We start from the raw sequence: 16,998 nt of genomic DNA on the forward strand, positions 1-16,998 counted from the left end.
GCTCTTTTGCTTTCTGCCATCATATTTTCTGTCTGTTTGTATTGTTCTCCACATTGGAAGTCCTCACCAAATGGCTGATTCCAAGACAAACAATGAAAGCTGCTTTAGCCAGCTTAAATACTTGAGAGCTCAAAAGGCTTTCTGGCAGTTCACAGAACAAGCCCTCTGAAGAAGAAGCAGAGCAGAGCAGACAGGGGATTGCTGCCATCTTTGAAATTTGAACTGGTATATAAACAGGTCTGATCCGCTAAGCTAAGGGTGGATTCCTCTGTTTGTTCTTTGACCTCTGAGTTCAAGCTTTGAGCAACAGCAAATCGTCCTGTTCATTTAGAAAGAATGATGCTGCTGTCCTCTGTTTTCACAAACAAGACCAACCTACGCTGCACAAAACACCTCCTTAAAACATGAGCATGCACACAAGAAAACTTCTGTAGACAAGTACATAAAAATACTTCAGACAAACAAAATAACTGGCAGAAATCCTCGTGACACAAAGGGTGTTTTCACACTTCACATGCTTCCCATCTTTTGAGATGAAACCAGTAGATAAATGCAAGTGTTATTAGTGTTATATCACTGAGATACTATTATAGTTTTTATTATTATTTTGGGTTAGTTTTAATTTTTATATTTTCAGTTTCCATTTTAACTGTACAATTTTGTTGTGTTTATGTTGCTTTTAGTAGTTATTTATTTATAATGGTAACTAGCTTAAAATAAGTTTAGATATTTTATTTCATGTAACATTTGTTTTCATGGTTTTAGTTTTAGTTAACTATAATGACCTTGGTAAAAACCAAAGGAACAAACACACAATTGTATAATGAAGAGTCCTTACACTGCTATAGTGACTGTGCTCAGGACTGCAGTTATATTACATATATACAGCTAAATAATGTGAAACAACTCAAACTAGAAGTGCAGTTTTAAAAACAAGGACCAGATGGATGTTTCTTTTGGGCTTTTGCAATTTGCAATTGGTATGCATGTAAAACAACACAAAACAAACCAAAAAAGCATGACTGAAAAACTCAACATTGGTTTCCATTTTTTAAACAAATGCACCATAGATGAAGCCAAAAACCCCAATGCATCGATCTCAGGTTCAGACCAAGTAGTTGAAGTGTGAAAACAGCCTAAAAGATCCCTGAAGTTGCTTTAGGGCTCTTTACACAAAACTACAAATGTCTGAAAACAACAACACATCCACAGTTCTGACACATGCATCATGAAGAAATAGGCCAAGTCGAAATGTGAGGCAGCAGCATGCACGTGGAAGGGGAGGATGAGAGAGATTCAGGTAGAGCAGAGCTCCAGAGAGACTGGCACACAACAGCAGGGGACGCACGCCGCCTCCCGTCCACCGGCCGACCCTCTGCGTAGGAGGAGGGATAGTGAAAAGAACGCACCTTCCCGCTGGTCTGTGAGTGAGGAGTGGATTGATTTTGGATGGCAGGGTGCGATGATGATGGAGGAAGGGAAAAAAAAGAGAAGAGAGGAGGAGGAGGAGGAGGAAGACAAGGAGAAACAGAGAGAGTAAAACAGGCAAATATTCCGCTTATCCATAAAAGAGACGTGAGACGAGAACATGGAGACAATCACAGCACCAAAACACACTCATACATCCATTCATTTCCAGATTTGTTCTTGTATTGTAAATCAAGGTGTATTTTATGACAGCTTATGCATTACATTCAGGCCAGATTTGAAGTCGATACATTGCAAGTGCATACCGTATTTTCTGAAAAATGAGTTGCACAGGGTCAAAATTGCATTGAGAGAGAAAAAAAGATTTGCATTGGTCACGTGTTCTTATTACAGTTGCATGCCATAATTACACTCAGAAATAATATAAAATATTAGTGAATGAAAGGTTCACAAACATTATAAACACTATAAACATTAGTGCCAGACAACATTTATGCTATTATAAACACCAAATCTATAAGCGAATTTATTAAACGCATCATACAAGTTGCTTCGGAATAAAACTTTGCAGCATGTTTCAGATGATAAAACGTGGCATATTCCAGAAAACACAGTACTTAACATGCTTTCTTGCCTTGTTGTGGTGGTAACTAACCTCAGGAACAAATGACTATATAATTACTATAGACTAACCCAAACCCTACCCGACAAGAAAAAAGTTTGCATTTTTAGAATTAAAAAAAAGTACTGAATTGTATATGTGCACCTGTGTGCATATAAATGATTTAATTAACCTATAGTATGTCTCTCTGCGATCTCTTTCTGCCTACACCTTCCAAATTTACAAAAGCGCGCACACACACACACACACACACACACAAATAAACAAACAAACACACACAGAAGAAGCATGATGCAAGACCCTCATCAGTGCTTGAGGGTCTCAGTGTGATAAGGCACATGAGAATGAGAGTGAACACACACACACACACACCCACACACACACACACACACACACACAATCTTTCACATGAAAGGATAAGCAATTATGGAATGATCACTCCTATATACAGTGATAAACACCTACTCACTGCAGTTGAACCCAAAGAAAAAAAAGACAGATTTTAAAGAGAGAGAGAGAGAGAGAGAGAGAGGAGGAAATGCACTAAACAAACACACACAGGCCCACACACAGCGTTCAGAAGAGATCTGTTAGAGTACGTGTGTGTCAGTGAAGTTTGAACACCTGGAGAGAGACTCTAGTTAGTCAGACTATAAAGAAGAACAAAACCACATCACAGCATACAGAAAATATCCTCATTAGCAGGGCTGGCCGATAAGTTTATAAACACTGATTGTATTGAAAACATTGATTCATTTAGTTTGATTCATTTAGGTCAATCAGTTCTTCAAACTGTTCATTTCAATGAATCAATTCAAGAATCAATGATTCACTGATTCCGTGAATTGTTTGCTAAAAATATTAATGGAAGTGCATGTGAGGCAATTTATATGCCTTAACATTTAGTAAAATATATATCTTGGCAAATGCTGTTGTGTGTACTAGTAAATACTGTTATGTTTACTGTGCAATTTATACTTTAACTAAAATAAGTAAAACTAATTAAATATTCTTCTCATTCATTTAGTGGAAAAAAACATTCTTTTTATTATTTTAAATATTTGTTTTTACTGTATTTAACTTTAAACATTTTGAATTTACATGTAATAGCTGTGGTTAAAATGACGATTCCTCGCAATGAAAAAACCCTTTAAAGCAAATACTAAAATGTTGAGATATTGCCATATATTATTTAAGGGCTCTATCGTCCAGCCCAACTCATTAGTTATAGAATAACAATGCAAGAGAAACGCATGCACACACAGTGATAAGCCTATAGAGTTCACATCAATAGTAAACCCTTGAAAAGAAAAGCAATAAAAGTACGACACTACCAGTGAAAAATTCATGGACTAACAAAATGAGAACATCTCTCTCTCACCATAAAGCATCTGATGCTCATACATATATATTAAATGTCATTCATCAAAAGGCACGTCCTGAGAGCGCGTGTGGTCTGTGTAAAGATCAAAGGGCTCCAGAGAGAATTCACATGATATGATCTGCACGATGCATCATTTATATGAGTTTCTCTCCGATTGGTCGAGGGCTTGAGGAAGAAGACCAGGAGAATTTATGGACAAAGATTTGTGTCTAGTTCTCATTTCCCCTGTTTTCATTTCAAACACATACACAAATGCAAAATTCAAAACACACTATCAAAGAACAATGTACAACGCATCACCATGAAAGTCTGAGTTTGAAGTGTCCTTTAAGCACTTGCCTGGCAAAAGTGGCTGTTAAATAAAAGGCGTTTCTTTGAAACAAGGCTTCAGTGGTCTCTATATCTGCTGTAATAGCTCCCGACATTAATGAGGGAATTTCCACAACGGGATTCTCCATTCCAGCCTGCAAGTCTCAACTCAGTCCTTTCGTTGATGAAGCCCTGACAACCCTTTCACCATTTCCACCAACCTTCATGACCAGCAGCATTAGAGGGCATTTTATCTCATTGCTACTCTTTACCATTTTTAAATATATTCTGCACTTGTTCCTGAAGTCCAATTATAATGCTAATCAGGTTTCTAGCACAAAAAAAATTTACTTTAATATTTTCAACCTCTCTCTGGCATTACCAATTGAACAGGCTGCTTTTGCTACTGTACCTTTAAGACTTTTAATGATCTCTGGTGAAAGGCCGACCTCCTCACAACAACTAACAGCTAATGCAACACAAACTGTAAAGTAATGGAATATATTCTAGAAATATTCAATTTAAAACACATGAAATATATCAAAAATAACAGAAATAGCAAAGATCACTGGGAGAAAAATTATTAAAAATATAATCAGTGTAAATCAACTATAATCATCTTGGATCTAAAAGCTTTTAAAAAGTATATTAGTTGTAAAGATAAGCTTGTAATTTCACAGTAAAGTCAAAAACTGTTTACTATGCATTACTATTTATAAAAAATACATTAAAAATAAAATAAAATACAAATGTCTAATTCATTTAGTGAAAAGCTGTGTGGAAAACATTTCTTGATTATTCAAAACTGGAAAACAATGGAGCAGTTCTCCACTGCAGAACCGTTCTGCTATTAAGACAAATGGGTGATTAGAGAGAAATGTGAGCTTTTGAGCGACAGGTCCTGTTCTGGCCGTGGTAAAGCCTGTATGGAGAGCAGATCGAGGTGAAACGGGATGGGATTTTGGATTTGGTTGCAGATCTTACCTCTGACGTAGAGGTTGGCAGGAGCGGAGTAGCGTGTTCCTGCGCTGTTCACCGCCACACACTCATACTTGCCCTGGTCCGATTCCTCGCTGTTCTCGATCTGCAGAGCCCCTGCAAACACAACACACACAATCACAAACGCTCTCTCACACACTCACAAACAATCTCAACCTCCGTCGCTTTAAACGAGGGCGGCCTGAGGAAAATAATCTATTTTTCTGCCTAAACAACACGTACACACTGACTAACACTCGGCTGGCATATGACCTTTCTCGTCTCTCTAAACACTGAAAGAAAAGAGCAACATCTTTCACTCCATAATTCAATAAATCTAAAGCAAACTGAGTTATTTATTCATTGTGGCAAGTAAAAAGACCTGCAGGCAATGCCAGCTATAAACGTCACTGTACATAAGCTCTGCTATTCTGCGAGCCGAGACAAAGCCGTGCTCTTAGAGAATGGATCTATCAGGATGTAATACAAGCGCTGCAATTACTGTCAATACATCCTCAATGCATCCACTGACAAGCAATACTGCAAACAAAAGCAAATCCAGGTGGACTAAAACTAAAAGGTTGTTTTTTTCTGACAGCAATATCATAAAGTTCTCGCAGTTCATTATCTCCGTCTTCACACGGTCACTTACCTGGGTTCGGCATTCTGTTGATAACACAAAAAGTTCATAGACATTGCGTTTTGACAAAAATCATTAGCTCATCAGGTGTTTTAGTATGGCGGTGCTGTTTGTTTGCGTGATGTGACATACATCATGCAATCTGTGGATGATGGAAGCACACCGAGAGAACGAAAAATGTTGTCAAAGAGTATTTCAGAAGTATTCCTGAAATGCATTATGGGATGGGTTTAAACATGTGTAATAACAATAGAAACATAATTGAAAGACTGTGAGTGCATGAGACCTGAGCATTAACCTCGCTCCACGAGTGTATTATACAGAAGAATGACTCTTTAAAACATTTACAGCACACATAAACACATACACACACATATGAGATCTGTTCCAAACCCAAGTGAGCTGTAAAAAAAAACAAACAAAAAAAAAATAAATCAACCAGGGTTATTAACTAAAAGTATACAAAAAAAGTAATTACTTGAAATAAAATAAACATTTCCTGAAGTAAAATAAAATATAAACTTAGTTTATTTTACCTATTTAGCATTTTGTTTAAAGCACTAAAAATAATTCCATAAAAACTACAGACATATATAAAAAAAAGACAAAAATACTAAAACTTTAACTAAAATTAAAACGAAAACAGTAAATATAAAAATAAAACCTAATTCTAAATTATGAAAATAAATATATCATTCTAAAATAACAGTGGGATCAACGTGTAGCTTAAATACAATGTAAGTTGCTTTGGACAAAAGCATCTGCCAAATGCATAAATCTAAAAGTAAACACCACCAATTATGTAAAACTACTTTTCCCATCATTCTCTGCGTCAGCATAATGAAATAATAAAATACACAGATAAAGCATAAATCACACACCTAATGCATGTGTTTTGCTCTTTATTGTGTTGAACTAGTGGTAAAAATTATTCCTATGCACGTTTTATGTTTAGAATTACAATTTTCAAACGTGCAGTATCTTCCTAGGAAGGTGAAGTTTTTATTGATTCTTTGATGTGATGTTAGATTTTGGTCAAAATGAGGTATCTTTTTAATTTTGCTGTTTGCAGTGGCTTTTTGATACAGTACATAGAAATGCAGCTCAGCAGTGTTTGGAACAGAGCTACTGTCTCTTTTTCTCTACTCATCAGGAAAGCAGGCTTTTTTCTATCACTTATTACATCTGAAGCGCTAGTGTCAGCCTGACGTTGAAGGATGCTGTTCTGCCCTCTCTCAGTCTCATCTCACTTTCTCGCCCTGACATTCCTTCTGAAGAGATCGACTCAGAGTTAGAGTCAAATCTTGCATTTCTTTCCTTCTACATCAGTCCTGTCATATCAGCGGTGAGTTTTCTATCCCTCAGTTGAGCGGTTCTGGACTCTTCTGCTGGAGACGAGAGGTGCTCGGTTAATACAAACTGTCATAATGACATTACGTTTTTCTGCTGTGGGGAATGAGATGTTGTCCAGGTATCTCACAGTTTCTCAAGCCGCACTGCATCTCCTCAGTTATTGATCAGACAAACGGTCAGCCATCCGGACAGTAAGTAAAGGTCAGTTCAGCAGAAAATGACAGTTAAGTTAATTTCCCCCACATTCTTACTCTAATGTATTCAGATATTTTACTTGAGCCTTTTTTGGTAATTATCGCTATTCTCAATGACGATACTCAAAATAACATATGACAAAAATAATATTATATATACTATAATGTAGTACAGATAAAAACAAATTAGTATCATGTATAAAATTTTATATAAACATATTAATGTAGAAACAATTTCCCCCAAATTCTCATTTTCGTAATGTATTCAGACATTTTAATGTATAGTTTTTTTTAAATAATACTTGCTATTCTCAATGATGATACTCATTATTGTGATATATAAAAATACTTTTTTTTCAAAATATCATTATTGAGAATAGCAAAAATATATGTATAACCTTTAAAAAATATAAATTATTATTACTATTATGCATTTAAACAATGTAATAAATAAAAAATAATATATAATGTAGTATATAACATAATATAGTGTAACTAAAATCAAAGAAGTATAAAAGTTGTATAAATATATTAATGTTGAAATATTGTTTTGATATTAATATCATTTATGCAAAATGTAATTTCTTCTTCAGATTTTGACGGATATGACGGATAAGTTCTTGACAGGTTTTGTGAAATCCATAAAAATGTTAATCAGATGTATATTTTGTTTTTGTCTTTTGTTTGGTATAGTGATGTATTATTTTCAGTAAGACTGAATCAGACGTCCATTAGTGAGACAGACGAGCAGAGGTTCATGCACAGAGACGAGGAGGAAGACAAAGAGAAAGACTCCAGAATGAGAGAGAAGGTGGGGACAGGGTGATGGAGGGGGACACTTGGGGGTGAAAGAGGAATCGAATGATGACGCATTTGGATATTTTCTGTTTTCAGCATTCTTACCTCTGATTGGTGTACCACCTGGTGAGGTAATATGAATGCAAATAAGATTAAAGAGAACTGTTAGTGTGAAAGAGAGAGAGAGAGAGAGAGAGAGAGAGAGAGAGAGAGAGAGAGAAGAGGAAAGATGAACAGGAGAAAAATATTTCTTATTTAAGAAGCGGCATTTACAATCTTCCCCAGAACACGTTCGGCTCTTCTGTTCTCAGTGTGTGTTAATTCACATTATGAATTTACATTGCTGCTTCAGGCCAGAAACATACAATATGCAAGTATGCATGGTCCTGTTGTACATATATGATGTTCAATCTCCAGTACTCAAAAGAGTTACTGTGCTAAATGTCTGTGCAATCAAAATAGATGTGTTATTATTTAGGTAGTTGGCTATAAAACATTAATTTGAACTAAATTGCACAGCAAACATGACAGTAGTGTCCATAGAAGAAGAGTTTACAGTAATATCTGCAATAGCATCCCTTGTACTCGAGTTTAGAGTTCACGTACCTGTACTTGTTTAGAGTATGTTTTGGCCTTTAAATGACTCATTCTTGTGAGCCAGTAATAATTTCATCTCTCTCTGCACAAGGGTCTTTTGCTATTTTTACAGTGCTGCACATTCTACCTCCAGCACAACTTTGGCCTTTGAATTTAACCACAGCTTTGCTAAATAAATAGAGTTGTCTGAAGCATCACAGAAGAAAACCTTTTTGTGCAAACTGCAAAGTGATAGTTCAGTCTCAATGCATTGACCGACCCTTGCGTCTTATTAATTTCAAAAGAGACTTGTTTAACTTTGAAAAAGCTCCAGATACTTGCCATTTCATTGTTACATGTTTTTTTTTTCTGACCAAAATCATATTATAATTACAATGTACAAACCTGTAGTAAATGCCTAGGAGTGTTTTTTTATAGATACTTTGCAATATGTTAATATGTGAAGTTGCCTTAGATTTTAATCAAAAAGAGTCCATGTGGAGTCTGTTGACTATGATGAAGATTCATGTCAATCTGGATCATAAGTCAACCGTTCCACCATGTGAAAACAGTGCAGATTTGGGAAGGGGGTCAGAGACACGAGGAAGCCCCTGTAAACTGTGTGGATTGTGGTCCATCAGCAGTTTACAGCGAGCCTTGCGTACACTGGGACCCTCAGAAAGCCCAGGATGCCCAGAACAGGACAGGATTGAGGACTTTAAGGTGAGTCTGCAGTGTAGCACGAGCATAATGAAGAATAGTAAGACTTTACTATATCTTCACTATGGCTAGAGGGAGAAAACTTGAGTATGTGTTAATTTTTGCAGTTGGTAGTAAGAGTTCACCAAGACAGTCGCTATCAATCCTGGCTGTATTTAAGACTTTAAACAGCAGCTAAGCTGGACATCCATTATCTTACTGAGGAGAAATCAATAATCAGTCCGACATATAAAGATTCTCATAAGCACACCAATCCTCATAAATCACCTCGGCCTGAGAGCTTAGCGTGGCGTAGTGGGTAAAAATCGGTAACGCATGTCTATGCGATTTGCGCTTTTTTATCATCTGTCAGATACATTTTTTTTCGGTTGCTTATAAAAGTAATTACACACCTCAAGAAGCTGATCTTTTTGAGGCATCATTCGTGTCTTTGGCACAAATTTTGCTGAAAATTAATTGCAGAAATGATAAAGAATTTTATTTGAACAATGGACCCTTTTCAAAGACTGATGCGTTTCCACAGTAATTAACAGGGCCTAAAATTAACACTCGCTAAGCACCAAATGCATGTAAAAAACAGCATCAAAAACTGTTAATTGCCAGTTGGCCGGTAACCTTTTTAAAATGAATTCTAACAATGCCTGAGAATGCAATATAGTGCAATTATCAAATTGCATAGACCGTGTTGTAATGTAATCTGATGTGCTGCGTGTTTCAAAGCGAAGCGCTGTGATCTTTTCACATGAGCTGCTCATGATAACAGTGTTTTCAATGGCTCGGAGCGATTCACATTAAATGCTGCTCCACACAAATGACATTTCCGTAAGCGCTGTGAGTTTGAATCGCTACAATTAGATTACAATTAGATGTGTTTCCCCAATTTGTTCTGGCTTTTTTTAAAAATAATGAAATAATGCACATACATTTTCATGGCCAGTAAAAAAAAATAAAAAATTATAGTTGGTAAATTTTAAAGTCACTGGCCAATGGCAGGTGTTGGAAAATGTTAGTTTTAGGCCCTGATTATTAACATCTAAAATCTAGAAGAAGAAAAAATTCTAGAGAATCTAGAAAAAGTTCTTAATATTGTATTTCCATTGTTAAAAACTTTTAAGTACATTTAAAAACACTATGTGTTATATTACCTTGACATTAAATTACAGCAAACTCTGTGTTTGACATCCTTTGACCTCCTTCTCTCTTCTGACCACCGTAATCAATCTCAATATTTTTTTCCTCTGTTGGAAAGTAATAGAAATGCTATTATGGATTTTTTTATTTGCTACTGGAGCAAATGTGAACAACAAAAAATAAAAAATAAATATATTTGATGTAGTTTGCATTCACCACTGCAGAATTTTACCTAACTGTGGTAAAATATTACCCTAAATGTGAAAAGGGTCCACAGTAATGAACGGCCTTTGGCTCACACGTGTAAGAGGCTTGCGTGCGTTTATATTGAGAGAAGCAGGATTACAATCCAGAGACACTCTCATATCCCAGCTCTCTTTATCAGATTCAGTCTCCCTGTCTGCTTATCACCCAGCCTGCATTGTAAACAGATTCTTGATTGGTGTCCAGGGCAGAATCACCTGCTTTGGCGAGGCTGGTGGTAATTACTCGTGCACAATGACATGTTCCAGTGAGATTAAGGTTCCGTTTGAAGCGGGAGGTATTGAATCATGAGTGCTTTTCCTATTTGTTCTTAGGTGTTCTGTAAAGGTCACGAATCGAAATCATTAGCATTCGTTAATAGAAAAAAGCCTTTGTGCTAATGGCTGGAGAGCAAAGCTAATTTTAGGATCAAATAATGGACTGTATCCAAACAAATAAATTATGTGATTGTCTGGTAGCTGCGAGATGGATTGGCCGACCTGGAATAATTTGACAAATATGGAGCTGTTTGACGATTGACGCAGGAAATGATCGTTGACAAGGGCCAATGATTCTAATCAAAACAAATCACTGTACTGTCATGTTAATCATGTTTGTGTGTCCTAACCGGAGGGTTATGTGAATAATAACTGTGAGCCACTCTGTCTTCCTGTTTGTTTCCGTTTACTTTAAGACATGAAATGAAACCGAAGGCTCATTTGGAACTGAAATGTCACTTATCGTACAAATGCGCAGCAATAGTAGGATTCCAAAAGTGAAAAATCCATTCATTTCCTCCATAGAGATTTAGCGAATGTAAACCTTTCCACACAGACTTACTATGAGCTCTGAGGTTGTTAAATGATGATACATTGTGATTTACCAAATTCACAGTGAAAAAAATTGCACTACCCTGAATATTTTGTATAATAAAGCCAAGCATGTGGTATTTTATATGTCAGGTTTTGAAAAAAGTCTATTTCGCTCACCAAGGTCGCATTTATTTGAACAAAAATACAGTAAAACAGTAATATTGAGAAATATTATTCAAATTAAGTCATTATTCAAATTATTCATTATCACGTTATTTAAAATATCAGTTTTTTTTTATGTTAATATATATTTAAAATGTAATTTATTCCTGTGATGTAAAGCTGAATTTTCAGCAGCCATTACATACATTTAATTTTTCAGGATTTTTTTTTGATGAACAGAAAGTTCAAAAGAACAGCATTTATTTTAAATAGAAATCTTTTGTAACATTAGAAATGTCTTTGCTGTCACCTTTGATCAGATTAATGTGTACTTGCTGAATAAAAGTATTCATTTCTTTAAAAAAGAAAAAAAATCTTACACAGGCAATAATTTTGTATTGTACTGTTGTTTCTGATTCAATCCCATCATTCCCTCATGAAATATGCACACAGCCTTGTACCGTTGGCTTTTTTTAAATGTTCAAATACTTTCAAGCGCTTTGAATCAAATATTGCAATGCGATTCATCTGGGAGCTGCTTTGGTTCAAGCCTTGGAACTCTTTATTGAAGAATTTTCTGAAATCCCTATGGAGAAAAAGAATGGGAAAAATCTTCTGGAAAAAAAGTGGCCGCTCACTGCTGTGCTCTATTGTCTTTGTCAATGAGATAAAAAAAAAGAGGTGGTTAGAAAAATATTCACGGTCAGCAGGTGCCTCCGGCTTCAATGTTCGCAATCGTCATCAGCGCTCATTATAGTTTATTCTTCAAGCTTGTTTGCCTTTTGTGTGTTTACAAAGTTCTTTTTACCTGAACGGAGTTGCTTGATTCGTCCATTGCTGCTGTTAATGTCGACAGGCAGGAAGTCTTTGAACCAGGTGATCTCCGGGTCGGGGTTCCCGCTGGCGGCACAGAGCATGGTAGCGGTGCGCGTTCGCTCCACCACTTTCAGCTGCGGGCCCATGTCTATGGTGGGGAAGCCGTGAGGAATCTGGTCCTCTGGAAAACACACACACAAAACAACAAAGAGAGAGGCGTCAGCACACATGATTGAACTGCACGATAAGCTGTGCATTTTTCTAAAGCATAGCTCTTCCAAATGTTTGTCCGCAGGACCACCCAGGGCGATCGGACTGTAGCAGCTGAAATGCATGACTGTAAGACACAGAGGTGGAGTAGAGATCACGGTGTGAAATCCACGGCTAATGTAAATACGAGCGGGGCGAGGCGCGACTAATCTGCCCGTGGTGTTTCTGGTCATGGATATATGAGGGTGAGAGGGGTGATTTCCCTCTGGCTATAGTGACACCTCACAGAACGGCTGGCTCTGTCTGACCCACAGTTTCACTACAGGAAGTCTAATGCTGACATTACTAAATTAGGTACTAAATATTGCTGAAATGCAAAGGCAGAATTACATGTTGTTTTCACATGCTTCTTTTGCACTATAGAGGGCATGGAAAGCTCTTGCTCTCTCTGGCCCCACTTACACCTGGTATTATCATGCATCTCAAATGCATTTCGTGCATTTTCAGGGTCTGCATTTTGTGTGACTATGTACATCACTTAATATGTTGTCAGTTATAAGAAAGATGGAATCGTTCATCCAAAAATGAAATCACCCACATGACGTCCCAAACCTTTATGATTTTCTTTCTTTTGTGGAACACAAAAGATAATATTTTGAAAAATGCTTCTTTGTGTCTCTTTATATGAAGGTCAATGGGGTCCAATATTGTTTGGACCCAACATTTTTTCTTTTGTGTTCAAATAAAGTATGTCACACAGGTGTTGAAGTAACATAAGGGTGAGAAATATACATTTTTGGGTGATTCTTTTGTCTGTTCGCTACTGTTCAGAAGTTTGGGGTTGGTAAGATTTTTGTTTTTGAAAAAAGTCTCTTCTGCTCACCAAGGCTGCATTTATTTGAACAAAAATACAGTAAAATAAGTTATATTGTGAAATATTATTACAATTTAAAATAATTTTTTTTTCTATGTGAATATATTGTGGAATGTTAATTATTGCTGTTATCAAATCTGAATTTTCAGCATCATTACTCCAGTCTTCAGTGTCACATGATCTTCAGAAATCATTCTAATATGCTGATTTGCTGCTCAAGAAACATTTCTGATTATTATCAATGTTGAAAACAGTTTCATATTTTTGTGGAAACCGTTACATATATAGATTTTTTTGATGAATGTACAGTTTAAAAGAACAGCATTTATTTGAAATAGAAAACATTATAAACTGTCACTTTTGATTAATTAAATGCATCCTTGCTTAATAAACATATTAATTTCTTTAAAGAAAAAATTAAGTATGTGCTTTTTCTATAAGCAGATTGAACGATCAGATCACAATGTGTCTTTGGGACCCCATTTACACTTGCATTTGGCGCGGTCCACTTGTGATTTCAATTACTCGAGATGGATGTCATTAAAAGATGTAAACTTAATCTATGAGACAGAGAGCTCTGTTTCTCTGATATGTGGTTGAGAGGCAAGTGAAGGGAACAGCGCGGAACTTTACAAAATGTGCTGTGAGTGTTTCAAAGCATGTTTGAAATGGGAAATGAGGAGCGGATGAGCACAATCAGAGAGAAAGCAAACAGCGTCCAGCGGCCGCCGCGCTCTAACTGCTAGAAGATAATGGAGGATAAAACAACTTTATGCAAATCGGCATCATTAAGAACAGCAGGTGTAGACAGGAAACACACGGGACTAAATGCTCTAACCATTCTCTGAACGTACACTAATTGAGCTTTACCAACACACAAGGGCTGCTCAATTATTAGAGATAACATCAAAACTCTGATATGGCATACAGTAGTGCGGTTATTAATGTGAAATCAATTTAATAATGCTCCACGTAAACTCGATCCTGAGAGCTGCCCTGACTTTGATTTGCTTTAGGATTGCATATAGAATGGGAATTGAAGAGGATCTGGATTTTCCATTTGATTCACTTTTGCATCAAGTGTGAACACTAATAAAGAGTGCAACTCTTTCTACAGGCAGCAGAGCAAGGATAAAACATTTAACAAACATTTATCAGCTTTCATTGCACTTTGTCTTGTTTTCTAGGAAAATATCTAAATATTCTACTTGAAATGCAAAAAATATCATGTTTTTAAAAAAAATATATTTTATCCTTCTTAGACTTAATTAGAAAAAAGTTTCTAGTTTTAAGCATCTAATTACATGTTATTATATTATACTAAAAAAATACAAGAATTACAATTACAATAATTATGCTCTAAAAACACTTAAAATATCTAATGTTTTAAGGATGAAAATGAAATTTTTTTATGATTTTTTTTTTTTTCAGATCAAACCCCAATCATGATTTGAAAGAAAGAATATAAATAAATAAACAGTGGTTCAAATTCCAATCATAATCAATCAATAAATAAATTAAAATAAATACATATACATACATAACATGCAGCCCAACATCTCAAATTCCATTTTGGCACTGAAACAGTTAAACACTGTTTATGGGTTTTCCACCGCAAACACAATGATGAAACCGGACTCCTCTGTGGTTAAACTACAGTGTCACTGAAGCACTAAAGTTTCGTTTTCTCACAGGATGGTTCTTTTATGCTACACTACAGCTGGAGAGTTTCTCTGAGAGACAATAGAAGGAGAATTTGGGAAAGCCTTCATAAAGAGCTTAGCATGAGCCCTGCAACGAGAGAATATGCCCAAATGAGGCGAGGGAGACTCCCTGGAGGGCCTGCGGTCTGTCTCTCGATGTGTGAGAACGTGCACCAGAGGAACACCTCGTCCTGCTGGAGGAGCTGCCTTTGTTGCTGTTTGTTTTCTGTTGGGAAGGTGCACTGTACGAAAGACTAGGTACAAGGACTAGGGTCACACAGCAGGGTCGCAATTATGCAACGCAGGCCTTTGTGTGACACGCAGGTCTGGTAATAGACCCCAGTGGGAATAAACCAACACCAGCTGCAGCAAAGATACACCTCCATGTTCTGAAGGAATCGTCCATTCCAGGTCACCGCCAAAGGGGAAGGAGGGTTTGAGACAGATACTACTGTGTATTATTGTATCAGGCTGGTGTAGTGGTTAAGAAAGAAATCACAAATGAGATCTCAACTGTTTCTCCTTGCCAGCAATGAGACTAAATGAAGGAAATAAAGACTTTTGAATAGTCTTCTGCTTTTGATGCCAAAGTCTGTAACAGTGCTTATATTGTTTATTAAAAGTATTATTATTTTTTTTATTAATTGAAACATAGCTAAAAAAAAAAATACGGTAAGTATTAGATGAGAAACTTAAACTTTTAAACAAACAAACAAACAATAAATAAATAAATAAATGTTACCTTGGCAATTCATTGAAAAAACTTCACAAAAATTTAAAAAAGCAAACATTAAATAAAAAAATGACAAAGGCATATAACAAAATGACTAACTTAAACTAAAACTTAAATTAATTAAAACATTTAAATATAACAGATAAAAGCTAATTCTAAATATTAATAAATACTATTATAGTATATATACATACTAAAATAATATTGGTAACCAAACATCAGAGATCTCAATATGAGCGCAAATATTTCTGATCAAATTCTCCCTAAAACAAATGATCATAAATATGACAAAGAACTATTTTAAGCAACATTAACAAACTTATTTTAAAAAACATTTAGTTTTCTTTAGAATGTAACTTCATTAACACTATATACTTTATTGCAAAGCATGACTGATTTGACTAGATAATAGGGCTGGGTTTTGACACAAATTTCACAATTCGATTCGATTATCCTTCACAAGCTTGCGATTCTATTCTATTCTGATTTCGATTCGATTCAATATTGATTATTTTGGATATATATCAGGTACAGGACACGGCAAATTTTCTCAAGGAAAAAAAAAAATCTCTCAACTAATGCAGTAAAATATACCTGACAGTCGATAATATGGAAGGTTGAAATTTGCTGATTTGTGTACAGACACTTAAAATATACTCAATAAAGTCTTTGTAATATTAAAGTTATAATACTAACTTTAACATTAAATTACATAATTATATTTCTACTCCAATTCATTTTTTTTTTTTTAAATATAAACATTTTAATGGTGGTTGTCACAAAAACTTGACGGATTTATTCAAACATAAAATTAAATACTGAAGAACAGTAAAATAATTATAATGAATATGTTATATGGTGCATATTTAGCTAAATGCTCCTCTCTAGATGTTTTTCTGTAGTAAATGTGACGTTACGTGACATTGTTTACAAGCTATTGTCGTCTTTCCGTGTTTGAAACACTGATTGAGCGATTACATGAGACAGTAGATGGATTTCAGTAAGTTGTATTCTTTCTTTTAACATACCTTCTTCGGATGTTCATTCATGTTTATTTCATGCGGTAACTGCTTTTAAAGTGGAGGAGATGATCAGTTCATGCTGCCAATTCTATCCGAGGCGCTACAGCGATCTGTCACTTCACATTAAACAGCGCCAAAATGGCATTTAATATTTGAACATTGTAATAAAATGAACAGAATTTGAAATCTGAGACTTTGTTTCATATCAAAAGTAACAAATCACAAAGCTTACTGCAATTTATTGGATGGGAGGCGCGCAACAATGTTTGACATAATCGATATAGTTTCAT

At 35.6% G+C, this 16,998-nt stretch overlaps 1 protein-coding gene across 3 annotated transcripts in view; it reads right to left on the reverse strand.

Annotated features, from left to right (window-relative positions):
• The window catches only part of LOC107709086 (receptor-type tyrosine-protein phosphatase F-like), a 120,868-nt gene that overhangs the window by 78,788 nt on the left and 25,082 nt on the right, over nt 1-16,998 (reverse strand). For 2 of the 3 annotated variants that reach the window (XM_016513489.1, XM_016513488.1), the window contains exons 3-4: nt 12,159-12,347; nt 4,728-4,838 (exon numbers count right to left, since the gene is read on the reverse strand). In XM_016513489.1, coding sequence (XP_016368975.1) covers nt 4,728-4,838; nt 12,159-12,347 — 300 coding nt within the window. Of the gene's footprint in view, nt 1-1,409; nt 1,422-4,727; nt 4,839-12,158; nt 12,348-16,998 lie in introns of all 3 variants that reach the window. The other variant, XM_016513487.1, reaches the window with a different exon arrangement.

This window comes from Sinocyclocheilus rhinocerous, unplaced genomic scaffold (assembly GCF_001515625.1).
Source record: "Sinocyclocheilus rhinocerous isolate Xijiao unplaced genomic scaffold, SAMN03320098_v1.1 scaffold835, whole genome shotgun sequence".
Lineage (NCBI taxonomy): Eukaryota > Metazoa > Chordata > Actinopteri > Cypriniformes > Cyprinidae > Sinocyclocheilus > Sinocyclocheilus rhinocerous.